This window comes from Hevea brasiliensis, chromosome 7 (assembly GCF_030052815.1).
Source record: "Hevea brasiliensis isolate MT/VB/25A 57/8 chromosome 7, ASM3005281v1, whole genome shotgun sequence".
NCBI classification, from domain to species: Eukaryota; Viridiplantae; Streptophyta; class Magnoliopsida; order Malpighiales; family Euphorbiaceae; genus Hevea; species Hevea brasiliensis.
This window is the reverse complement of record NC_079499.1, coordinates 102,760,887-102,787,224: the sequence shown is the minus strand read 5'-3', so window position 1 is coordinate 102,787,224 and position 26,338 is coordinate 102,760,887. Positions and strand designations below refer to the sequence as shown.

The 26,338-nt window shown below is 35.4% G+C and overlaps 1 protein-coding gene across 2 annotated transcripts; it reads left to right on the top strand.

The window, feature by feature from the left end:
* Window positions 1–4,324: 4,324 nt before the first annotated feature.
* LOC110632640 (RNA cytidine acetyltransferase 1) lies at window positions 4,325–25,965 on the top strand. Of its 2 annotated transcripts, XM_058150374.1 has the most exons (26): window positions 4,325–4,768; window positions 4,937–5,028; window positions 5,216–5,387; window positions 5,501–5,623; window positions 16,668–16,841; window positions 17,109–17,219; window positions 17,327–17,460; window positions 17,584–17,677; window positions 18,334–18,432; window positions 18,560–18,696; window positions 18,853–18,950; window positions 19,576–19,699; window positions 19,824–19,911; window positions 20,011–20,110; window positions 20,187–20,239; window positions 20,902–21,078; window positions 21,176–21,213; window positions 22,298–22,391; window positions 22,656–22,835; window positions 22,962–23,070; window positions 23,196–23,265; window positions 23,348–23,501; window positions 24,323–24,451; window positions 24,791–24,916; window positions 25,325–25,390; window positions 25,478–25,965. In XM_058150374.1, exons 1-26 carry the CDS (start codon window positions 4,664–4,666, stop codon window positions 25,724–25,726), a joined length of 3,096 nt encoding a protein of 1,031 aa, XP_058006357.1. In that variant the 5' UTR covers window positions 4,325–4,663; the 3' UTR covers window positions 25,727–25,965. The 2 variants fall into 2 exon arrangements, with proteins under 2 accessions (XP_058006357.1, XP_058006358.1); XM_058150375.1 differs by lacking the exon at window positions 4,937–5,028 and having other exon boundaries at window positions 4,356–4,768.
* The last annotated feature ends 373 nt before the right edge of the window (window positions 25,966–26,338 follow it).

The following is a 26,338-nucleotide window of genomic DNA, read 5'->3' as shown; positions in this document are numbered from 1 at the left end:
AGTACCCATTTGGGGAACACCAGAGAACCCTCTCGCCTGCTTTTTCTTTACTCTTCCATTTGTCATCCACAAAGATAGCTAATCTCAATCTGTCTGGCTCGATCAACCACCACATCAAAAGACTGATCAGACATCATGGCCAGGTTCGCATACCTTCTGTCAAGCCCCTTTAGGAATCTTTTCACCTTCATAGTTTCTGTAGCTACTGCTGTAGGGGCATATCTGCTCAATTCCAGAAATTCTATAGCATATTCATCTACAGACCTGCCATTCTGTCTTAAGGCCTCAAAGGCCCACTGCTTCTGATCTCTGAAGCTTTCTGGCACAAACCGATTGATGAACAGTTCCACAAACTGAGTCCACGACAAACCCTCCATCCGAGGTAATATGTAGTCATTCATCCATTGTCTAGGCATAGGCCCCATGACATGCTGCATACACTCTATAAGTCTTCTATCACCAATCAGACTGCTCTCGCCGTCACAGGAATCCAAAAACCGATATGCATCATCTGACACATCATAAGTACCAGGCACCAACTTCTTAAAATTGATTATCTGTTTGTAAGGTTCCCCTCTTGGTGCGGTGGACTGCTGCTGCTGTGGAGGGTGGACCATATACTGCGCCATCATATCGATGGTCCTCTGCAAACCAGCTAGAGTAGCTGCCATGGGGTCCATGGGACCCTGTGCCATGAAAGACTGATCCTGAACTGTTGGCAGCTGCTCTTCTACTTGAGCAGCTCTAGGCCTCCTACCCCGCCTCCTCGGGGCAGGCGCCTCATCCTGTGCTGACACCTCGTCAGGCACATCTGGTTCTGGTGCAGTGGCAGCTCTCCTGCTTCTACGCATTTTCCTGAAATTCAGCAGCATTAGCCCACAAAATTCAAAACAGCATGTTACACAGCTCTATAGACTCATATTTATACATAATTATATGAAGCAGAAACTAGAAGCAAAGATGACAATGCAAGACGAATGTGGACCCTATTTTTTCGCATGTGACTCCTAGTAGACTCTTCCCAACACTTAGACAATTTTTCCCTAAGAATCTGGAGCCTAAGCTCTGATACCACATTTGTCACGACCCAACCTATGGGCCGGACCGGCACTAGGACCTGGGCCAGCCTAAAGCCTCCGAGACCCGTAGTAAGCCTAACTATTTACTTAACCCAACTCTAAGGCCCATTTGGGCCTAATTTCAAGAAATCAACTGGACAGAGTCCGGCCATAAAATGGACCTACCAACGGGGAGTTTTTGACTCACCCGACCTGTAAACACAGTAAATACTCAATTGGGGAGCTCAGCTCACCCTCCACATACTCATATCATCATAAAAACATATGGGAGCTCAGCTCCCTCATCCAGTCCATCAAACATACATATCATTATATGTTTACAGGTCCAACATGATAATAATATTACAGACCAAAATCAAATAAATACTTCTAACACATGCGGAAATTCTAGGAGTTAATAAAATTACACAAACATTGATAAACCACCTGCGAGGGAAGAAAGCAGGTTAACCTCAAAAATATCCTCCTGTGGCCTGGAAAAATATTGAACAGGAGTGAGCGTTCGACTCAGAGAGTAAAATATCAATTTTAACCATAATCTCTATAACTACTAGAACTAGTGCACCCTGTAGAGTGAAATGCAACATTAGCAATAAATTCACATCATAACATCAAAAAGGTAAATTGGAGCACTCACACACCCTGTAATATCATTCATAATATATGGAGCCGATCCCTATCTGACTCTCTTAAATCCAACTCGGTGCCGTGAAGAACTCAAGCCGGACTTTCGCTTAATAAACCAAATTGGGGGTCCCAGCGAAGAACTCAAGCCGTGACTACCCCCCGAAGGATCGGGCCCCAGCGAAGATCTCAAGTCGTGACTACCCGTCCTATCCATAGTCCACACCACATCACACGTACGCCAACGCACGCACACTGCTCCAAATTACCACAGCAACATACATGACACTTTCACAGTTATGAATGCAACATAAATCGTGCCTAAAGTTTATCTACATAGATATATGCATATAAGTGATGCATGGGCATGCTTGTACATATAATAATAGTGAAATTACAATTAAAATTAATATTTTACTCACAGACTTGACAACGGTCACTGTGGTGGCTGGGCGGAGGAATAAGGCTGTCCCGGCTCACCTGACAATTACATTACAATTATTTAATACAAATGACTCAATACAATCAAGAAAAGACCGGCAGAGTCTCCCCTATACCTAGGACCTACCCAACCTGTAAAATGGCTCAAAACACACTTCTATATTCACAATCCATATATCCACAACTCAATCACATCACACAGCCCCTCCTGGGCCCATCAAATCAGTCATCCATCACAATATGTAAAATTTCAATTTAGTCCTTATAATTAATCATTTTTGCAAAAACTACCCAAACAAGCTCTAAAAATTCTAAAACTTTGCACCATGTCCTTAGCAATATTACTAGGCTATTGCAAAAAGAATCATAATTTTCTGAGCTACCACGAATATTTTATGGATTTTTAATCCTATTTAAGCACTAGAAAATTATGAAAAAGCAAGGTTCGGGTTTACCTTTGCCGATTCCGACTTCGGGAACGCGCTCGGGATGTCTGACAATATGGGGGTAGCCAAAACCTCGGTCCAATTCGGAGACTTTTCCAGTGCAGTGCATGCGGCGAAATTTGCGAACCAGTCAATCGTCGAATTTCCGCGAATTGAGGATACCTACACGAAGCCCACAACACGGGGGTTAGTACATAAATTTTTCAGAATTTTCTAAGCTCATTTAATGCTCGGAAAAACACTGCGAAGTTTCGTGGGACCCATCAAAAAACGGTGTCGGAAAAATTCGAAATTTATGTCGCCGCAAAGCTCTCGACGAGTGGAGCGCTCTGGTACTCTCAGTTTTCTTGTGGGATTCACGGTTTGTGAGAAATCTAGCCCGAAAGTCAAAATGGGCTAAAACTTCCCGGGCAAAAATTGGACAAACAGCTCGATGGATTTCGGTGTTCTTGGTGTCTATGGAAAGCTCTCGATTAGTAGATGAGTTTAGACACAAGACCCGGTCCGATTGGTGGCCGGATCGGCCGGATTTTGGCCGGAAAATCGAAACGTCGCGTGCGCAAGGGAAGGGAGTTCGCGCGCGTTTTCAGGCCGTTTGGGGCGGCGGCCGGGGAAAGGAGGTGGGACGGCGCGCCGGTGAGCTGGGGTGGCAGGGGAGGTGGCTGGCCGGCGGGCTGGGGCGGGAGGAGAGAAAAAACTGGAGAAAGAGAGAAGGAGGAGGAGACGCCCGCGGGAGGAAGAAAAAGGGGAGGGAGTCGGACCGGTCCGATCCGGTCCGGTTCTATTCGAAATACAAAATTTTGAATTTTTACTCTGCCTCGGGACCGAAAACGAGGTCCAAAAATTCCGAAAAAATTTCAGAAAACTCAGAAAAATTCGTAGACTCCAAATATATTTTTAGTTTTACCACGTGGTCTTTAAATTAATTTTTAAAAATCATCAAAGTTTATATTTTCGGAAAATCAAACCCGATTTTTTTAAAATCCGAAAAATCTCAAATAATTTCTTAAAATTTAAATAAAATTAAAATACCAAAAATATTCATAAAATAATAAAATTTAAAATTTTAGGGTGTTACAATTTACAATTCAATAAGCTTTTCACTTGTTTTATATATCTAGGCACATGGAAATTACCCATTTTCTATAGGAGCATGACATGTGTACTACCATCATTAGTTTGGATTTTTGGTTTCATCTATTAAAAATTTATATAAAACTCAATTTGTTAATATTAATTTAAATTATTTGAATTTGAAATTATATTTATGTAAGACTTAATCCTAGTTAATAATAATAATAATAGACCAAGTTTTAATAAAGATATAGACCTATAAACAGTAGATATAACTTATAAATGTGACAAGTTAATTAATTTATTGGATCATTATAATATAATATACTTTCATAAATAAGTTATACTAACTAAATATATATTTATTATTAAAAAAATCTAAATATGTCACCTCTTCGGGATTTAAGCAAATTAGAGATTGTAGTTATTCTCGATTCGATTTAATTTTCTTTTAATTTGATCAATTTTTTTTTACTTCATCTTGATTTTGATATTGTATGGAACGAATTTCTATAATTCACATTGATGATAATATATTATTATTTTAAAATTTTATTAATGTATTTAAATATTATAATTTTAATAAATATATAATAAATTTATATTATATAATAATAAATTAAATTAAAAAATAAACTCACTTGCCATGCTCGTAAGAAAGTCTTCGTCCCGCCTTCTATCTTCTGCGGGGCAAGAAGGGTGGACGAACCCGGCCCGGCCTATTGCCATGCATACGTCAAACAGATGCGGTTCAAGTAGAACCCGTTCATAGACTAAACGTCTACCCTAGCATGGGTTCAATGGTCGAATTTAACCGCCATCTTATAAAACCCTCGCATAAGCCCTAAAAACACAGAGAGTGGAGCGTAACAGAAGCAGAGTAATCTTAAGCTCAAAACTCAAAATCTGCAGAAGAACTATATCATAATTAATCGATAAGGCCAAAGCTTAAGCTTCACTTTGCTTACTTCTCGAGGTGAAGAGAAAAGGAGGAATAAAATGAGAAAGAAGGTGGACGAGCGTATCAGAACTCTCATTGAAAATGGCGTCAAATTACGGCACCGTTCTATGTTCCTCATCATCGGTGACAAGTCGCGCGACCAGGCAATCCATTCTTTTATACTATTCCTCATTTCCTACCTGTTCCGAGTCTGCCAAATGATGGAGCTTGGAATTTGGTTTTTGTATTTAAAATTTTTAGGGATTTGGAAATGTGGATTCCAATTGGGTTATGGAAGTTTATTTACTTGCTAAAGTTTTTATTTTATGCAGATTGTTAATCTTCACTATATGCTAAGCAAGGCAGTGGTCAAATCCAGGCCAACTGTCTTATGGTGCTATAAAGACAAGCTTGAACTTAGCAGGTTTCTTCTTTATCTTTATAATTTCTTTTTTTATGTTTTCGAGGAGGGTCTTGGAGGGATATTCATTTTGGTGCTAAAGTTTTGAATGTTTTAGTTGTAGCAATGTTCATGATATAGTAGTCTTAGTTTTGAAATTAACTGCTTAATGTAATCATGAATGATGTTTGGGTTGATTATGGTTATGCAGTCACAAGAAAAAGAGAGCGAAACAGATAAAAAAGCTAATGCAGAGGGGACTGTTGGATCCTGAGAAAGTTGATCCTTTTTCACTTTTTGTTGAAACCGGAGGACTAACGTATTGCTTGTACAAGGATTCTGAAAGAATACTTGGGAATACTTTTGGAATGTGCATATTGCAGGTGACTCTTCCATTTTCCTTTTACTAGCTTTTGCAACTGCAAATATCTCTTAACGACTTTTTATTGTGGTCTCTTCCACTTTGATTATGTTGATAATGTTTCCTTTATGGTAGGACTTTGAGGCTTTGACTCCAAATCTCTTGGCTAGAACAATAGAGACAGTAGAAGGTGGTGGATTGATTGTCTTGCTGCTACGGTCTCTCTCCTCATTGACCAGTCTTTACACCATGGTCATGGTATAAATTCATATCGCCTGTAGCTAAATAGCTTTTTAGTTTGGCCTTTATGAGCAGGATGCTATAACAAACATTTTACTACTTGACACGAGATATTTCTATTTAAAACAGTTTTATGCATTCCTTTAGGATTTTATGAGTTATATTATATTTTTTCTAGAGATCATGATTTTCTCTAAAATCTTAAGTTGTTTGGTGTTAGATGGAGCTATCATCTCTGGAAATTATGTTTCGATTTGCCATTTAAACATATGCTGAAATGTGCATATGCTTATTGGGGATGCTCCATTATCAATATGACACAAGGAGTTAGATGTTTTTTGGTCAAGTGATATTGGTTGCAAAGTTGATGAAAACATTTACAGACCTGTCAAGACTCGAGATTTAATGGTCTGGTTAGTTGATTGTATGCATCAATTGCATTCTGAAGGTGTTGATTTTGGTAAAGTAATAACCAAGTGATATATGGAGAAGACGCCCATGTGCTTCATTTATAAACAAACCTATAGAGACTTGAAGAGTTATATTCTGGTTGGCTCACTGAGTACATAAGTTGAATTGTGTAGCAATTGAATTTGGTAAATAAAAGGCTTCAACAACTGCATTCATATTAAGTCTCTTCCTATCAATGCATCAAAAAGGTAAAATTTTAAGTGCATTCGTGTTGTGTATGCACTTGTGTAACTGAGGTCTAAATTATATGTGTTGTGTGTATTAACAGGGTCTAAATACTTCAAATTTATTCTGTGTAAACAATATGGCATTATTTTTTGTCAATTTGGTTGATCGTATCTGTTGCATTTGTGCTCTCATGCCTAGCTTATCTCTTGAATTTCAATAATGTCTGTGAAGGATGTTTTAATGGTGACAAAGTTTTTGAATCAAATGACCAATTTTTATTACAGTAAGCACTATAATTTATTTTCCTTCCTCAACAGGTTTGTGCATATATGTGGCCTTACATGTATACTTTCTACTCTTATTTTTTTAGGTCTATTTTATATTTATTTTACCTAAAATACTTTGAAATGTTGTCTTTGGATGATACCTCAAAAATCTGAACTGTAAAAAAGGGAGAAATACTGAAAGGAAACTCTCAATGAATTAAGCATCCTGTGGAATGTTTTTCTGCTGCACACAATTGACTTGTTAGATACAATTTCCTTCTTGATTTGCAAGTCTATATTTAAAGTTTATACTGATCCCTTAACTGAAGGAACGGAAGCGTGAAAAACACAAGATTATACCATTGAATTCAAAAATTTTCACCTAGGGTCACATGCATCATGCAAGATTTATTTTTTTTCTATTTGATTTCAATGATAAACAACATATTAAAAATCTTTTAATATGTTTTTGGATCTGTATTTGCCATTTAAGATTTTAAAATTAATCAGATTAATTTTAGAACCCTAGATTAAATCAAGAACGATTACACTAACCTCTTGATGTGCTGCAGCGTGTCTGCGCCTTTGTGATTCGTCTTCAGGACACCAGATGTTGTCCCTCTAGCTTGTCCACACCAAGAACACCTATGGCAGCCCTTGAACAGCTTCTAAAGCCTTTTCTATTAATTAGAAATTCAAGTTCTGCCTTTTAAGAGATTAGAGATGTAAACAGGACACTAGAAACAATTTCTAGTGTTCTTAATTCAAGAGATTGATGGCTAATCTCTTTGAATTGATGAGAGATGAAGAAGAATGGCTGGAGAGGCTCAAAGTGGCGTGACATATGAGAGGAGAGGCTGCTGGTTGTGTTTTCTTTTCATAACCCCACTTAAATAGCTAGGTTAACACATTAAACCCTAGCCACATGTCACCTTTTGATTAGCTCTAGGTTTAAGTGACTCAATCACATTGTGCCAAGTGTCAAACCTATATTTAATCTTGATTTTAATCATCTTACATGATTAAAAATATTTGGCAAGCTTATGTGTTATGCCATGTGTCACCATCTCATAGTGCCACGTGTCACACTGCAAAATGACCAAAATGCCCTTGTGTCTTAATTTTGAGTTCTCAACCCAAAATAATTATTTTCTTCTTCTAATTAATTTATATCAAATATAAATTAATTAATTAATCTCTATTAATTAATTTCTCATCAATTAAATTCATATTTAAACACTTTAAATATAAATTTAATTTATACTACACATCCAATAATCTAGATTTGGTTTCAAGTCATGCTAGGGACTTTGCAATTTTATTGCAAACCAAATCTATTTAATTAATCAATTAAACTCTTTAATTAATTAATTAAATCATATTTAATTAGGTGATAACTTGTGTATGTGTGTGACTTACTAGGCTCATCACTAATTGGCAATGAGATATGATATCAACTCTTAATATCATTAGAACTCTTTCTTACCATAAATGATTTCTCTAAATCATTTTATGAACCTCATAGACCATGGTTAACACCTAGCATAGCATGCCATGGCCACCCAATTAGTAATAAGGTTTACCTTAAATGAACCTATAATCATATGTTACCATGCACTAGAATCTCTCTGTTACAAAATCCCAACTCAAGCTGGAGTCATGGTTTATGTCAAACTCCATTTGCTATGAATATTATGTTCTCTTTTAATTCCAGTTCTTGATTAAAAGATTTTTCTCATCAGAAACTCTTTTCTGAATAAATCTATCTGTCCTGGCCAGGAACTTGAAACATCAAGAACAATTAAATGAACATAGGATTTTATCTCTATTTACTTAGAGAGCAGATTCCTTCTTGATCAACACCTACCTCCATATATAACTAGCAGAGCCAACACATGCCCATATACCCATACATAGTACAAGTATGAAAGCGATATCAAACTCAAACTACCTATATACAAGATAATGTGCTATCTCAGTCTAAAGATTATATGCACTGATATGATTTATGACAAAACATTGACAAGAGTAAACTCCATGTGCTTGTCATAAGTGTCACTGGTTCGGCCTATTTATCATTTATAAGTGCCTATCATGTTTGTTATATGGCATGAGACTCACCATTCCATCTTATTTATATCTCATATAAATAACTTGGGAACAAACATGAATACAATCTTTCTGGATAAGTCATGTCCTTATTATGAAGTATCCTCGATTGTGAACCTATTTATGATACTTTGTGCTAGAAATATTGTCACTCATATTCTTAACAACTTAAGAATAATATTTCTAACAAAATATCAATGGACCTTTTCTATTACACATAAATATATTATGTAAACGGAAAAGTGGAAATGCCTTTTATTAATAAAAATATATACAAGATACATACTAAATGATATGCTCTAGGGCATACTACTAACAATCTCCCACTAGCACTAGAGCCATTCATTACAATATCTTAGACCCATCTTCTCAAGATGACAGTCTAACTGAGCTTGTGACAAAGGCTTAGTGCATGGATCAGCTGAATTTTTTCAGCTGATGTTATTTTTCTGCATGGCTATATCGCCTTTGCCCAACTATATGTCTGATAATGTGGTAGTGCCTTTCTATGTGTTTGGATTTTGTGTGAGACCTTAGTTCCTTAGCTCAGTATGATCGCTCCATTATTGTCACGGTGTAGTGGAGCTGGCGACTCAATGGAAGGAACTCTGTAAGTTCTGTCACGAACTTCTTTATCCAAACGACTTCCTTTGCGACATCGATGCAACAATATACTCGACCTCGATGAGTGGAATCTGCGATCGTGCTCTATTTGGAACTCTTCCAACTGACTGCATCTCCATTACAAATGAACACATATCCAGAGGTAGACTTTCTATCATCGATATCTGATTGGAAATCAGAATCAGTATAACCATCCAATTGCAAGTCTCCACCTCCATAAATCAAGAATAAATCCTTAGTTCTTCTCAAGTACTTAAGGATATTCTTGTGACTATCGATGTTCCAAACACGGATTAGATTGATACCGCTAGTCAAACTAACGGCATATGCGATATCAGGCCTAGTACACAACATTGCATACATTAAACTTCCAATAGCCAAGCATATGGAATCTGGCCATCTTATCTCTTTCTTGTGTGTCTTTGGAGACATCTCTTTAGAAAGGTGGATACCATGTCTCACTGGTAACAATCCTCTCTTGGAATCAAGCACGTTAAACCTCTTTAACACCTTTTCCAAGTATAGACTTTGGGATAAACCAATTATTCTTTTCGCTCTATCTCTATAGATGCGAATCCCAAGAATATAGGTTGCCTCCCCTAAGTCTTTCATGGAGAATGTATTTGACAACCATACCTTTATAGTCATCAACATACCTGTATCATTACCTATCAACGATGTCATCCACATATAAGACAAGGAAAGTGATAGCACAGTCACTAACCTTCTTATATACACATGGCTCATCCTCATTTTTGATAAAACCAAAAGATTTAATGGCTTCATCAAAACGGATGTTCCAACTCCTCGAAGCTTGTTTCAACCCATAAATGGATCGCTTTAGCTTGCATACCTTGGAACCATCTTGGGATTCAAATCCCTTAGGTTGTTCCATGAAAATGTTTTCTTCAATGTATCCATTGAGAAAATCGCTTTGACATCCATCCGCCAAATCTCATAATCATAGTATGCACTATTGCTAATAAAATCCTAATTGATTTAAGCATGGCAACAAAGCAGAAAGTCTCCTCATAGTCTATTCCTTGCCTTTGGCGAAACCCTTTCGCTACTAGCCTTGCCTTATAGGTCTCTACCTTTCCATCAGAACCAATTTTCTTCTTGAAAACCCATTTGTTCCCTATAGGTACAATACCTTTAGGTGGGTCAACAAGATCCCAAACTTGATTCTTATACATGGAATCAATCTCGGATTTCATAGCATCAATCCATTTTGAAGAGTCTATATCTGATATAGCTTCTTCATAGGTAAGTGGATCATCTCCATGATCTACTTCTTCATGAGTAGACAACTCTTGTTCTTCTTCATGAAGAAAACCATATCTCACTGGTGGGTGAGATACCCTGGTTGTTCTACGAGGAACAGTTGTAGATGTTTCATCAATGGGTATAGGTTGACTAGATGGATCAATATCCATCTGATCTGTTGGTTAGTCTGAATTCTCCAATTCTAACTCTATTTGCCTTTGCCTCCTTCTTGAACAAACTGTTGTTCAAGAAATGTGGCATCTCTACTTATCACAACCTTTTGTGAAGTAGGCAAATAAAAATAATATCCAAAACTATCTTTTGGATATCCAACAAATCGACCTCTTTCTGATCTGGTCTCCAATTTATCAGTGTTCAGCTTTTTTATATAAGCTGGACAACCCCAAATCTTAACATGCTTAAGACTTGGTTTTCTTCCATGCCATATCTCATAAGGTGTGAAAAAAACTAATTTTGATGGAATCCTATTCAGAATATACAAAGCTGATTCTAATGCAAATCCCCAAAAGAAGATTGGCATATCAGTATAGCTCATCATACTACGTACCATATCCAATAGGGTACGATTTCTCCTTTCAGATACACCATTCAGCTGTGGCGTTCCTGGAGGAGTCAGCTGAGAAACAATGCCATGCTCTCTAAAGTATTCATCAAATTCAGTACTCAAATATTCACCTCCACGATCTGATCGAAGAACTTTAATATTCTTTCCTGTTTGATTTTCTACTTCAAATTTAAATTCTTTGAACTTTTCAAAAGATTCATGTTTGTATTTCATCAAATACAAATACCCAAACCTTGATTTATCATCAGTAAAGGTAATAAAATAATGAAAACCCCCTCTAGCCATTTCTTTAAATGGACTACATACATCACTATGTATTAGCTCCAAAATATTTTCAGCTCTTAGCCCTTGTCCAACAAAGGGTGATCTAGTCATTTTGCCTCAAGGCAAGATTCACAAGTTGGAGTAGGCTCGAGCCCAATGAGGATAGAATCCCCATTTTCTCCAATATTGCAATCCTATCTTCTGCAACATGAAATAAACTTAAGTACCAAAGATATTTTGAACTGGAGTTGGTTTTCACCATGGCATTGCATTCATTTAGATTTCTATACTCGCCGTTGGAAACACTTTCATCGGCAATGGAAACACTTTCCTGTTGGCAGTGGAAACACTTTTCTTTGCCTTTGTCAGCTTTGGTTTTCCTTTTCTGTTTAGCTATTTTCTTGGAAGGACCGAGAATCTGAGGTTTCTTTTTCTTATTGCCCTTCTTCTTGTAGGACTTATCAGAAGAAGAAGATGCAAACAAAGCTACATCTTTTCCTTAATTGATCGGCATATTCTGTTGGACAATAACAAGCATGTTGAGTAATTCACTAAGGTGCATTCTGTTTAGTCATATGGAAATTTGTCACAAAATTCCCAAAAGACTCGTGAAGGGATCAAGGATCAAATCCGTTTGTAGTTGGAAATCCATGTTGAAGTCAAGATGTTCCAACTGCTCAATCAGCCGAATCATCTTGTGGACATGATCCCCAACATTCTGTCCCTCAGACATCCTCATGCGGAACAGCTGCCTAGATATCTCATACCTAGCATTCCTGCTGTGCTCACCTTACAACTCTTGTAGGTGAAGGAGGATCTCACTTACACTCTGCATGTTCTCATGTTGCTTCTGTAACTCATTACTCATAGAAGCAAGCATGTAACACTTAGCTCTCATATCATGCTCCTTCCACTTGTCCAAAGTTTCATGTTCCTCTTGTGTGGCCTCTGGAGGTAAGGGACCAGGAACATTTGAATATAGAACATATCCTATATGCTCAAGGTTCAGGACAAGTTTCAAATTTCTTAGCCAATCGCATGATTAGGTCTGTCAACTGTTGTGATCAAGTATGCTTGCAAGGATATTGGATGGTGGTGGTTGTTTTGTGCTCATTTTTATCAGAAAATTAACTGCAGAAAATAACCAGATTAATTAGTAAATGTATCATGTAATTAACCAAAATGATTATGGTCTTTTAATCAAATTGGTCCTCCCACTAACTTGGCGAATCCTACACTTCCAAAGTAGAAAACGGAAATCCTAGTTGGATGGATTTCTAGTGGGTGATTGAATTCTTATAATTCTATTGATCATCCTCAGGTACATCCATTATTGGAATTACAATAAACTATAAGTGAGCAACTCCTTGCCCATCACATCTCATGTGAGGTTCAATCCTTTTACTAGCCTCTAATGCTCAAAATCTCAGGTACATCCAATATTGACTTATCTTGCATTAGTTAAGTTGATCCCATTGAGCCAGTAATTATGCAAATAATTTTAATGTCCTCAGGTACATCCAATATTGGCCACCAAACCATTTACATATTTACAACATCTCATGCTTAACAATTATTCTTAAGAAAATCTCTTAAATTAATTGCATCTCATGCAACTATTTAAAATTTCTTAAAATAATTGCCCCAATGGAGGGCTTATATTATAATTACTTTAATTATAGCATTTCCAACTTAATCATTTGTTTGGAAGATTTTATAGCCATCCTAATTACTATTAAGGTCTCACTTTGCACATTATCCATTTAGCATGCATATATCATATAATTGCATACATTCCCATACATCTCATGCATTCATGGATAAGCAGTAAATATGGTATGATCATGGACTTTCTAAGGGATTCAATTCTGAGCCACCAAGAATTGAATCAGGGCATTCCTAGGTGCATTTCATTCATTCATTTTACAAGAGTTGCTGAAGGAGTACATAATCAACACTTGATATTGAATTCCTCCCACTGGTCCCACCAATGCTCTTGACCTCCTTGAACTTCTTGCAATCCAATATTACATAGTAATCCTTGGCATACCAAGGCGAATTTACAAGAACTTAAATAAATGAAATTACAACCCAAAAATATTACAAACTTAATAATACATGCCCAAAATAAATTAAAATAAATTAATTAATTTACAATCCCAAAGAAACATAAAAGAAATAAATCCAATCACATTGGTCTTTTATAGTCCATGATCATCCATCATGCATATCACTATTTAACAATTAAATAAAACATACATTCTTAAATTAAATTGAATATCTCATATTCAACTTAAAATTCCAGATTTGAATATGATTCAAATAAATTTAAAAATTCAGATTTGAATCTCATTCAAACAAATTTAAAAATTCAGATTTGAATCACATTCAAACAACTTCAAAAATTCAGATTTGAATCACATTCAAACATTTTTTAAAAAATCAGATTTGAATCACATTCAAATATTTTTTAAAAAATCAGATCTGAATTTTATTGAATCAATTTTAAAAAAATCAGATTTAAATATGATTCAAACAACTTTAAAAATTCAGATTTGAATCTCATTCAAACAACTTTTAAAATTCAGATTTGAATCACATTCAAACATTTTTTAAAATTCTGATTTGAATCATAATTTAATTGTGTGATTAAAACAACTAATTAAACACTTTAATTAGTCAAAGAATAGGCCTTAGATCATACAACAATTGCAGAATTAAAAGCCAAACCTTGAATCACCCATGGAACCATTGTTGCCGCCACCAATGGTGGCTTCTCCATGTGTGACGCCACATCTCATGATCCAACCAGCAATGAATCTCTTGATCTCATGATCAAACACACAATTAAATTATATAATCAACAATCTAAATGGCAAATATAGTGGCTCTGATACCAATTGAAGGAACGGAAGCGTGAAAAACACAAGATTATACCATTGAATTCAAAAATTTTCACCTAGGGTCACATGCATCATGCAAGATTTATTTTTTTTCTATTTGATTTCAATGATAAACAACATATTAAAAATCTTTTAATATGTTTTTGGATCTGTATTTGCCATTTAAGATTTTAAAATTAATCAGATTAATTTTAGAACCCTAGATTAAATCAAGAACGATTACACTAACCTCTTGATGTGCTGCAGCGTGTCTGCGCCTTTGAGATTCATCTTCAGGACACCAGATGTTGTCCCTCTAGCTTGTCCACACCAAGAACACCTATGGCAGCCCTTGAACAGCTTCTAAAGCCTTTTCTATTAATTAGAAATTCAAGTTCTGCCTTTTAAGAGATTAGAGATGTAAACAGGACACTAGAAACAATTTCTAGTGTTCTTAATTCAAGAGATTGATGGCTAATCTCTTTGAATTGATGAGAGATGAAGAAGAATGGCTGGAGAGGCTCAAAGTGGCGTGACATATGAGAGGAGAGGCTGCTGGTTGTGTTTTCTTTTCATAACCCCACTTAAATAGCTAGGTTAACACAATAAACCCTAGCCACATGTCACCTTTTGATTAGCTCTAGGTTTAAGTGACTCAATCACATTGTGCCAAGTGTCAAACCTATATTTAATCTTGATTTTAATCATCTTACATGATTAAAAATATTTGGCAAGCTTATGTGTTATGCCATGTGTCACCATCTCATGGTGCCACGTGTCACACTGCAAAATGACCAAAATGCCCCTGTGTCTTAATTTTGAGTTCTCAACCCAAAATAATTATTTTCTTCTTCTAATTAATTTATATCAAATATAAATTAATTAATTAATCTCTATTAATTAATTTCTCATCAATTAAATTCATATTTAAACACTTTAAATATAAATTTAATTTATACTACACATCCAATAATCTAGATTTGGTTTCAAGTCATGCTAGGGACTTTGCAATTTTATTGCAAACCAAATCTATTTAATTAATCAATTAAACTCTTTAATTAATTAATTAAATCATATTTAATTAGGTGATAACTTGTGTATGTGTGTGACTTACTAGGCTCATCACTAATTGGCAATGAGACATGATATCAACTCTTAATATCATCAGAACTCTTTCTTACCATAAATGATTTCTCTAAATCATTTTATGAACCTCATAGACCATGGTTAACACCTAGCATAGCATGCCATGGCCACCCAATTAGTAATAAGGTTTACCTTAAATGAACCTATAATCATATGTTACCATGCACTAGAATCTCTCACATAAAAATCCCAACTCAAGCCGGAGTCATGGTTTATGTCAAACTCCATTTGCTATGAATATTATGTTCTCTTTTAATTCCAGTTCTTGATTAAAAGATTTTTCTCATCGTAAACTCTTTCTCGAATAAATCTATCTGTCAGTGCCTGGAACTTGAAACATCAAGAACAATTAAATGAACATAGGATTTTATCTCTATTTACTTAGAGGAACATATTCCTTCTTGATCAACACCTACCTCCATATATAACTAGCAGGAGCCAACACATGCCCATATACCCATACATAGTACAAGTATGAAAGCAGTATCAAACTCAAACTACCTATATACAAGATAACTGTGCTATCTCAGGTCTAAAGATTATATGCACTGATATGATTTATGACAAAACATTGACAAGAGTAAACTCCATGTGCTTGTCATAAGTGTCACTGGTTCGGCCTATTTATCATTTATAAGTGCCTATCATGTTTGTTATATGGCATGAGACTCACCATTCCATCTTATTTATATCTCATATAAATAACTTGGGAACAAACATGAATACAATCTTTCTGGATAAGTCATGTCCTTATTATGAAGTATCCTCGATTGTGAACCTATTTATGATACTTTGTGCTAGAAATATTGTCACTCATATTCTTAACAACTTAAGAATAATATTTCTAACAAAATATCAATGGACCTTTTCTATTACACATAAATATATTATGTAAACGGAAAAGTGGAAATGCCTTTTATTAATAAAAATATATACAAGATACATACTAAATGATATGCTCTAGGGCATACTACTAACATTAACATATTATGCTTGGTACGTTATGGGCTTATGGCACTGTTGATGAGTAGTTTCAGCAGTTGAGCGTGCTTGAAATATGATAACTATGTTGGTGGCAGTTCATTCCTTACAATATCATTAGTTGACAGTTGAAGAATGCATGTCTCTTACAATTTTACTAGTGATGATATTATTTAATCCTGTGACCATTATAAGTCTTACAATTTTGTGATAAGATTCATGAGACAGCCTCGTCTTCATACTTCAATATTTGCTTGAACCATAAGCATAAAGCTTTATTGAAAGTTTGCTTATTGCAGGATGTCCATGAGAGGTTTCGTACTGAATCCCATTCTGAGGCTGCTGGGCGCTTTAATGAGCGTTTCCTTCTTTCACTTGCTTCATGCAAAGCATGTGTGGTTATGGATGATGAGCTGAATATTTTACCAATTTCATCTCATATACGGTCAATTACTCCAGTTCCAGTTAAAGAGGTAATAGTTCTTTTTGACAATTTTAGCATTGCAGACATGAAATTTATGATGTGGAAATGTTTCAAAATGCTTTCACTATGTGTTGTTTCTTGTTAATCGCAGTTTTTGCTTTATCATAGCATCGTGGCAAAAAATTTTAATGAAGCTTTTGTTTTGTTTGATCTTTTCTAGTGAGATTTTCTTATTATGATTAGCTGATATCATTAATTGATGCACAAAGTATTCAACTTTTACAAAACCTTTTCTTTTCTCCCTCTTGGATTAAAGGACTCTGAAGGTCTTTCAGAAGCAGAACGAGACCTGAAGAATTTGAAGGATCAACTGCATGATGATTTTCCCGTTGGTCCTCTAATAAAAAAGTGTTGCACACTAGATCAGGTAGAGAATGCTTGGCATGTATTAGATTTTCATTCTATTTTTTAACTGATGTGACTGACACTTAAAATGGCTTTAGCGGCATATAAAAACTTTCGACCTTTGAACAGGGAAAAGCTGTCATCACATTTCTTGATGCAATTTTGGATAAGACACTACGTAGTACACTTGCTTTACTTGCTGCTCGTGGCCGTGGAAAATCTGCTGCACTTGGTTTAGCAGTTGCTGGAGCTATTGCAGCTGGGTAATGTGAATTATTAAATTCTACACTTTTCATATGTATTGCATGTGTGCATGAGAGTGTGTGTGAATTTATGTTTTTTGCTTCCTTGATTTGTTATTCCAATGAGAAAAATCACCTTTACAGGTATTCAAATATATTTGTAACTGCACCCAGCCCTGAAAACCTGAAAACTTTGTTTGAGTTCATCTGCAAGGGTTTTGATGCACTTGAATATAAGGTACAATTTTTTTCTCCTCTCTTTCTGGAAGGAATGAAGTGTTCCCTTGGTTATATTATTCATCATGCTTTTTTTTTCTTTTTTTTTTTTGCAATTTTTACTGTTCTACTTTTCTAGTTGTATGTGGTCTGAAACTAGCAATATATTATAGCCATTTATATATTTCCTGGTTACTTTAACATATGTGAATTAAGCAATATAAATGATGAATTTCACAACATTGTGAGATAGCATACCAGTCGGTCATGTAATGATTATTCTTTGATCTGACAACATATATTATGATCTATGAAGAAAATATGGAGTCCATGTTGCAGTCTTGTGGGCTGACAAGCTCAGCCTATATAAGTTCAACAAAAAAGTTATAACACTTAGCTTCCTTTTTTTTTTTTTTTTTTCTTTTTAAGTAAATAACATTTAGCTTTTTCTTTGAAGGAAATAACATTTAGTTTTAACCATCTGTTTTGTGCTATGAATATCCAGACTTTGTTTCAGGTTTTTTGTTTGAAAACCTTTTTCTTTTAATGTATGCCTTTCCTGTTTTAGATGAGTTTCCCATTTGTTTTATTTTATCTATTTGTTTAAATTTGCACTGCTGTAAAAATGTTAATTAGCTATTATTTATTATAAGCTTATATTGCAGCCTTCTTTTACAGGAACATATTGATTATGATATTGTGAAAAGTGCAAATCCTGAGTTCAAGAAAGCAACTGTGCGGATCAATATCTATAAACGGCACAGACAAACGATTCAGGTTAGGAGATTTAAATGGATGTTTCATGCAAAGTGATGTGTTCTTGTCAGTGTCTTGTTTGTTGGTACATGAGCACAGCTATAGATCATGTGCTTGATTATTTATGTTTCTGTGTCGTTTCTTACAGTACATACAGCCACATGAACATGAAAAGCTCTCCCAAGTGGAACTACTGGTAGTTGATGAGGCTGCTGCCATTCCATTGCCAGTTGTGAAGTCCCTGCTGGGTCCATACTTGGTCTTCCTTTCATCTACTGTGAATGGGTATGTTATTGACTTGCATTGGGAGTATCATTTTTCACAATAAACAATCAACCTGCATGCTTAATGCACTACTTGAGTTTAGGAGTCTAGTTCTAGTTCTAGTTCAAGTATCTACATACTCATATACTGTTATTGTATGGTTTTTCCCATTTCAAGCTATGAAGGCACTGGTCGGTCTTTGTCGCTAAAACTTCTGCAGAAACTGGAAGAACAAAGCCACATGACTGCCAAGAATGTGGAGGGTTCTCTTTCTGGTATATCTGATCTTTACATGGCTTTTGTAGCTATGAGTCAATAGTATGCAAGAAACCTTCTGTTAATATTATTTTATCTTAGTGGGTAGTCACTAGTCACTTGATGAGAATATTGCTTGTTATAAGATCAACTTTGTTTTTTGTGGAACCCGTGTATATGTTAAATGTTATGGGCAAATGCTAAATTCCTTTGATCTGAATGCTTAACTTCAACCTAATTGCAACTTTCTTGAGAATACAACTTACAACCTCACTCCAGAAATATGAGGAATATTATTTTGTTTCCTAGAGTCTAGACATCTAGTCAATCAGGCTAATTTATTTGGCCTTCTTATTTGCTCAATCTCCTCAAATGAAATTGGTGACAAAGAGTTCAGTAATTTAGAATGAATAAGATAACTAATCCATCATTGACCTATATGTTTAGGCTAATGCAAGGCCTAATAAAAATTATCTAGAATGAACTATTGTTTGAATGTTCTTTTTGCTTCTTTTTATAATCCATGGATTGCACACCACTAAGAGTTATTTTCTTTTACAATACTTGGTATCTGACAACTTGTTTTTACATGTATAGATGATTTGTTTGAAAGATTTTATGAGTTCACCATTGTGTTGCCTGCAGGTCGTCTTTTCAAAAAGATAGAGCTTAACGAGTCTATCAGATATGCTTCTGCTGATCCAATTGAATCCTGGCTTAATGCTTTACTTTGCTTGGATGTTACAAATTCCATACCTAGTATCAGCAGGTTGGTATTAAATCATTAAAGATGTGGGAGCTGAAAACAGCCTCCATCATCTCCATGAAGACCCTCTATAAAAATCATCTCTATATTCTATATTCTTGTTGATGCAATTCTTTTCTGGAATTAGATTACCTCCACCCAGTGAGTGTGATCTCTATTATGTTAATCGGGATACGCTTTTTTCCTATCACAAAGACAGTGAGTTGTTTTTGCAGGTAAAATACTTCATGATTCAATATTTTCCTAGTATTATTATTGTTCAGCATTGTGATACAAACTGGTTGACTGATTCTCATCTATATTAATTTGTGCAGCGAATGATGGCATTATATGTTGCATCTCACTATAAAAATTCTCCTAATGATTTACAACTAATGGCTGATGCTCCTGCGCATCATTTGTTTGTGTTACTTGGTATATACTCTCTTTGAGCTGATTTTATTTGATTTAGTCGTTGTGCAAGAAGTGTCCTCTAATCTTGTATATGCAGGCCCTGTTGATGAGTCAGAAAATAAACTTCCTGACATCTTATGTGTCATTCAGGTAACCTAGTGAAGACATGTTTTAAATATTTCAGACATGTTTTAAATATTTCTATCTGTTGCTACAGTATAGTCATATATCGAGTACAATGATCAATATTCAAAATTATCATTTGTCTCCTTTATGAATTGTGATTCTTGAAATTTGCATTTCATAATCTCCTTCCTGCATTCTTCCACTTGGTTTCTACACACTGTAACTTATTTTTCTTCAACTAATTTTATTTTTTTAATCCACTGTTATTGTATTTTATTATGTAATAGTAAATTTCCTCAACCAAAGAAATTAGTTCCTTATTGTTGCTTTCTCAATGCTGATGTTTATTTTCATCTAATATATAATATACCCTCTATGCTAGTCCAAGATTCTAACTCAACCTCTACTTTGCTCTATTCTCTTCTTTAACTCATTGTTTTGATTCCTATGAACTTTCTGTTTTCTCAAATCTTACTAGGTATTTTCAATCAGCTTGTGTCCATGCATTCCAGATAGACAGGCTCTTCATATCATTTTCTTAGACTTGATATGTACCTTTTTATGTTGAGTTTTGTGCTAATTTATTTTCTTGAATCACAGTAAGCAGTCTTCGCAATCTGAAGTCTTTACAATAATACTATATATATGATGTTGATGATCATGTCACTTGGTCAATTCATTGACAGGTCAGTCTTGAAGGCCAGATTTCTCGTAAATCTGCAGTCAAAAGCTTAAGTGATGGCCATCAACCATTTGGTGATCAAATTCCTTGGAAATTCTGTGAGCAATTCCGGGACACAGTTTTCCCCAGCCTTTCGGGTGCTCGTATCGTACGCATTGCCACCCATCCAAGTGCCATGAAGGTAGTTCTTTATTCCATACATTCCAAATTATTTATTTATTTTTTCTGAAATCTAAACGTTGTCATGCATTGTAATACTTTCTGGGGGGTTAATGCAGCTTGGTTATGGTTCTGCCGCAATGGAACTTTTAACAAGGTATGTGCATCTTTGACTTACTTCTAACCTTGTCAGTAAACTAGATGTCGAAACGGACCTTGTTAGGATGTTAAGGTATTTATGGGAAGACTAATTCTTTGTAAAAAGAGGCGATGGAAGAAATGTGATTGAATTCAACAAACAATGAATATATTTTTCGGTTATTTTTCTTGGTTCATTATGTTAAACATGAAGTTTCCTCTAAAAGCTTAGGTTGTTGAGTGTGGACCATTATTGTACTTGACATATTGTACAGTTAAACCAAGAATAAGGATGCTCGACTTTCAAATAATGGTCCAATTGTGTCAACTTTATAGCCTGAAGATTGCTCCTGTTTAGGTACATGGGCTATTAAATGCACAGAAGATTAGTTGGATCTAGATGATTATCGCAGATGCAATGCAAGCGCCCCAAAACTTAATGTTCTATGAAGGCATTATGCCAATGTTGGAATGTGGAGCAATTGCTTCCTCTAGAAATAGTGCCTGTGGTTGGTATTGTATTGAGATGTTTATTTTGCTCTAAATCTTTGCCAGGTTTCAGAAACTCGCAATTCCACACGAGTATGTAACCATTGTTGAAAGATATTTTACTTTCATTAAAACTAAGCATTATCTTTGTAATCAAGAGGCACATTCTTGACTGATGAGTGATGATTCATGAAGCTGAGGCTAAAGATAAAGGCTAACATTATTAATTGAAATAATATTAGAAGACTGAGTCAACATTCACTTAGAGTATTAGACCAACGAAAATAGTGGAAAATAACTGATTACATAATGGAGAAATTGATATAATGTAGCATGCTTTGATTCCTAGAGAAAAAAGGAGAATATTAAAAAATGCACACTATTATATCCTTAAACCCATGCAAAAAATGGTTTTATCAGTTTGAGGATATAATTGCAACTATTTGTTCTGTGAAGAGACTTCCAAAGAGTGCAACACGTGACAAATCAACATAATAAGTGCTACACTGTACAGGAGAGAGCGATTGTATTTACTGTGCTAACTTTGGTCATGCTGTGACGGTTCTAATTTTTTCTAATTTTTAAAGAGGGGTTTATAATTTAACTGTGTATAGGTACTATGAAGGACAGTTTACTCCTATTTCTGAAGTGGATTTTGAAACCAATGTGGACTCTCCCCAAACTAGAGTTACAGAAGCTGCAGAGAAGGTTCATTCACAGAACCAAGAATGATTTCATAATTGTTTGAAGAATTATGTTTTTAGAACCAACCTTGGTTTCATAATTGTTTGAAGAATAATGTTTTCTATATATTTTTCTATTGATTATTGGAATAAATTGTTTCATAAATAATTTTCACTTTCTTTCCATCATTTTGTATGGGACTTTGTTTTTCATACATCAGCACTCCCACATTCTCTTTCATTGTATGTTGGTATGGACTTATTTGCTTCTATCATATTATTCTCACAGGTTTCCTTGCTAGAAGAAAATATAAAACCAAGGACAGACCTTCCACATTTGCTAGTACATCTTCGTGAACGACGACCTGAAAAGCTCCACTACCTTGGTGTATCTTTTGGGCTTACTTTGGAGCTGTTTCGCTTTTGGAGGAAACATAAATTTGCCCCATTCTACATTGGCCAAATTCCAGTAATGCAACTTACTTTATATCATCTTGTTCATTGCTCTCTCTTAGATTACTGCACAAATATTATTTATGTTTTTATGCATTGAAGAACTAGTTAATTTAATTTTCCCCCATTGTCCTTTGAATAGAGTACTGTAACTGGTGAGCACACATGTATGGTCCTGAAACCATTAAACAGTGATGATATTGAAGTCAGCGGATCAGATAATTGGGGATTTTTTGGTCCATTTTACCAAGGTTAGTCCTATTTTGTATTTAATGTGGCGCACCTGAGCACCCCCCCCACAACCAAAAACCCAGCTGCTCACCCACCTTTTTTCTATCTAATCCATGTATCATAGCTTAATTTCTCAACTCCTCAGATTTCAGGCTAAGGTTTTCTAGGTTGCTGGAATCTAGTTTCCGGACAATGGAATATAAGCTTGCTATGAGGTTAGAATTGGAACTTTACCTACTAGCAAGTTTTTCCTTTAGTTATCAGTTATGCTCATTCCTACTCTTTCAAATCTTCTAGTGTCCTTGATCCCAAGATCAACTATGCGGATACAGATGTAGAAACTACATTATCCACCCCAGAAGGATTTTTGAGGTCACTTAGATTTGATCTATCACCATATGATATGGAACGGCTCAGAGTATATACTGAAAATCTTGCTGATTTTCATTTGGTAAGATATTGATATGATTGCTCCATGTATTCTCCACAATTTGTTATTGAAGCAATAAGTGCCATAATTTTAAGACCATGCTTTGCTGACAATGCCTTGAAGCCCTGAACCTTTTGGGTTTCCCTAATGACTTTTGGGAGTGTTCTTACAAGTCATCTGGTATACCAAGGCATAAGGCTATTTCTTGTGCAAATGGTATATATTTCCTCTCAATGCAATATATTCTTCGTTGTATAGGATAAAGATAATGCAAACTGTTTTGTTTGTGTATTTTGGTGGACTAGTAATGCTTTGCCTATATTATCAAGTTCACTGGCCCCAAGCTAACAGAATGCCTATTGATCCTATGCATGTGGGCATGTGTCTTCAAATACTGGTTGAGTCTTAAAGGGAATTTTTGGATTTTCATGTATGGTTATGCAAGTCCTGAAGTTTCTCTAGTATAATGTGTGTTTGGGACTTATACATTCTAATTTATGTAAGTACACATATTTGGGAGAAATGAAACTAGATAATTTATCTTATCTAATTCTTTACTGTTAAATATTTGAAAGAAATAATTCTAATTCTTCCCTTTCTTTTATCCTTTTTTATGAAGCTCAATAATGAATTGTTGAACAATCCTGGAAATCATTCATGCTCCAATACTATCACCATCTCATCAGTGTAAAACATATCTTATTTGAAAGATAGTGATCTTTTATTGGCAATATAATTAATTAATATTAATTTAACAATGTTGAAAGATTTTTCAAGCACTTTTATCATCAAATTTGTAATTAAAAGATGTTTATGTGCTGTTCTTGCTACATTTGTTCCAGATATTAGACATTGTTCAGATCCTTGCTCGTCTATATTTTCAAGGGAAGCTTCCTATTACAATGTCATATGTTCAGGCTTCTGTTTTGCTATGCATTGGTTTGCAGCATCAGAACATTACATGCATGGAGGTTTGATTCTCAACTAAGCCATTAGATAATTTATCACATACGTAAATGCATGTGCACATGGTTGTGCTCACTTGCACTCACACATGGGTGCACAAGAGTGGATATGGAGTTTTTGGACCTCCTTGGGCATCATGTTTCTTTTGGAAAAAGTGGATTACAAACTGCTTATTGCTCAAGAATCTACGTCTTTTGTCCGAGGCTCAGATGCCAAAACCTTCCAGCTCCTATAATTTATCAAATGGCAGTGGATCTGTGCAGTTCTTATATATATATATATATATATATATAATTTTTACTTATTTTGTACTTGAGCATTCTCCCACTGATTTGTTATTACAGGAACAAATGAAGTTGGAAAGGACGCAGATTCTGTCCCTTTTCATAAAGGTTATGAAGAAGTTCCATAAATATCTTAATGGTATTGCATCCAATGAGATTGAATCAACCTTACCCCGATTAAAAGAGGTAAGCTCAGAGAAATCCAAACCTTATGTGCCAGAATGAATAATGTTTAGAGATGCATGTCACATGTTGGGTACATTATATAGCTGTCATTAATAAGGTGATGTTGGATGCGGTGCTATAGTAAAGCAACATCTGAAGCAAAAGCTTGACTGGGTACACCACGATATGAGTAGCATTACTAGTGTCTATGACTGAGTAGACATCATCAAGATGCGTGTCAGTGGGATTGAATCAAGAATCTATCTGAGCATATAGATTCAGATTGAAGGCAACTTGCTTTGATTAACTAGATTTTCCATACTGTATTCTTCAACCTTTTTTCTAAAGAACTGTGTTTTTCTGTCCATTTTTTCCTTGAATTTTTAATTGATGACGTGAAATGTTGATCTGATCAAATTTTTTATTCAGAGAGTGCTGGAACCTCACAACATCTCTGTGGAGGATGATCTCAATGAAGCAGCAAAACAAGTTGAGGTATGCTCCATTTATTTTAGCTCTCTTTTTCCTTTGTTTAATCTAGTTGTCTCTTTCTATGTTTTCTGAGTGCTGAACTGACTGTAGGATGGGATGAAAACCAAAATGGAGGATATGCTGAATCCTGAGCTTCTCCAACAGTATGCCATCGTCGACAGAGAAGGTGATTTTGAGAATGCATTGGAAAATGGTGGAAAGATAACCTTAGGTGGCCTTATTAGTGTGAAATCCAGTAGAACTAGAGTGGAAAAACATGGAAAGCATGATGGTCACAAGAGTGGGAAAAAGCGGAAAGGGGATGACGGCTCCAAATCAAATAAAAAGAGCAAATCTTAATAACCAATCATAATGATATTATGAGAATATTAGTCATGCTTGAAAGCCTCGTGAAAGGTGAGTAGGGTGGATGCCCGCTGCATTTAGTGTTGTTAACCATTCATGACGCGAAAATTTACTTTAGGTGGTTCAGAATTTTGGAACTAAAGACCGAGTACCTGATTTACTGGTAACACATAATTTTTGGTTGTTGTAAATAACATACACGGTTGCGTTTGATTAAAAAAAAATTTCTGTTATTTGTTTGTTGATTAGGGTGATGTCTCTGGTTGTATAAGGCTGACCATGGTTAATTAGCCCGACTGGAATCACCAAGTTTGATCTGTTGGGTTGGTCGTACACTTCATTAAATTCGCAGGCCTACGTGCTACGTGTAGTTGGATATTCTGATGGCTTGACATAGGAAGTGATGTGCATCGAACAATGAGCATTGTTCAAGACGAGCCACCGGGTCTCCCGTAATTTTGATTTCAATTCAATTTCTATTTTTAACGAAATGGAAACATCATTAATGAAGAAATCGAGATACAAGACTCCAGCCCTAAGCCCATTAGTCAAATACATTTGAATTCATTACTTATTCCCGTTAGAGATGTTGGGTTTAGTATTCAT

Excerpts from the sequence above, each read along its gene's own strand:
- LOC110632640 (XM_058150374.1), top strand. The coding sequence starts at position 4,664 with ATGAGAAAGAAGGTGGACGAGCGTATCAGAACTCTCATTGAAAATGGC. Across the intron at positions 18,951-19,575 it reads TGTGGAGGGTTCTCTTTCTG|GTCGTCTTTTCAAAAAGATA; the intron begins GTATATCTGATC and ends TGTTGCCTGCAG. Across the intron at positions 23,502-24,322 it reads ATCTTGCTGATTTTCATTTG|ATATTAGACATTGTTCAGAT; the intron begins GTAAGATATTGA and ends CATTTGTTCCAG.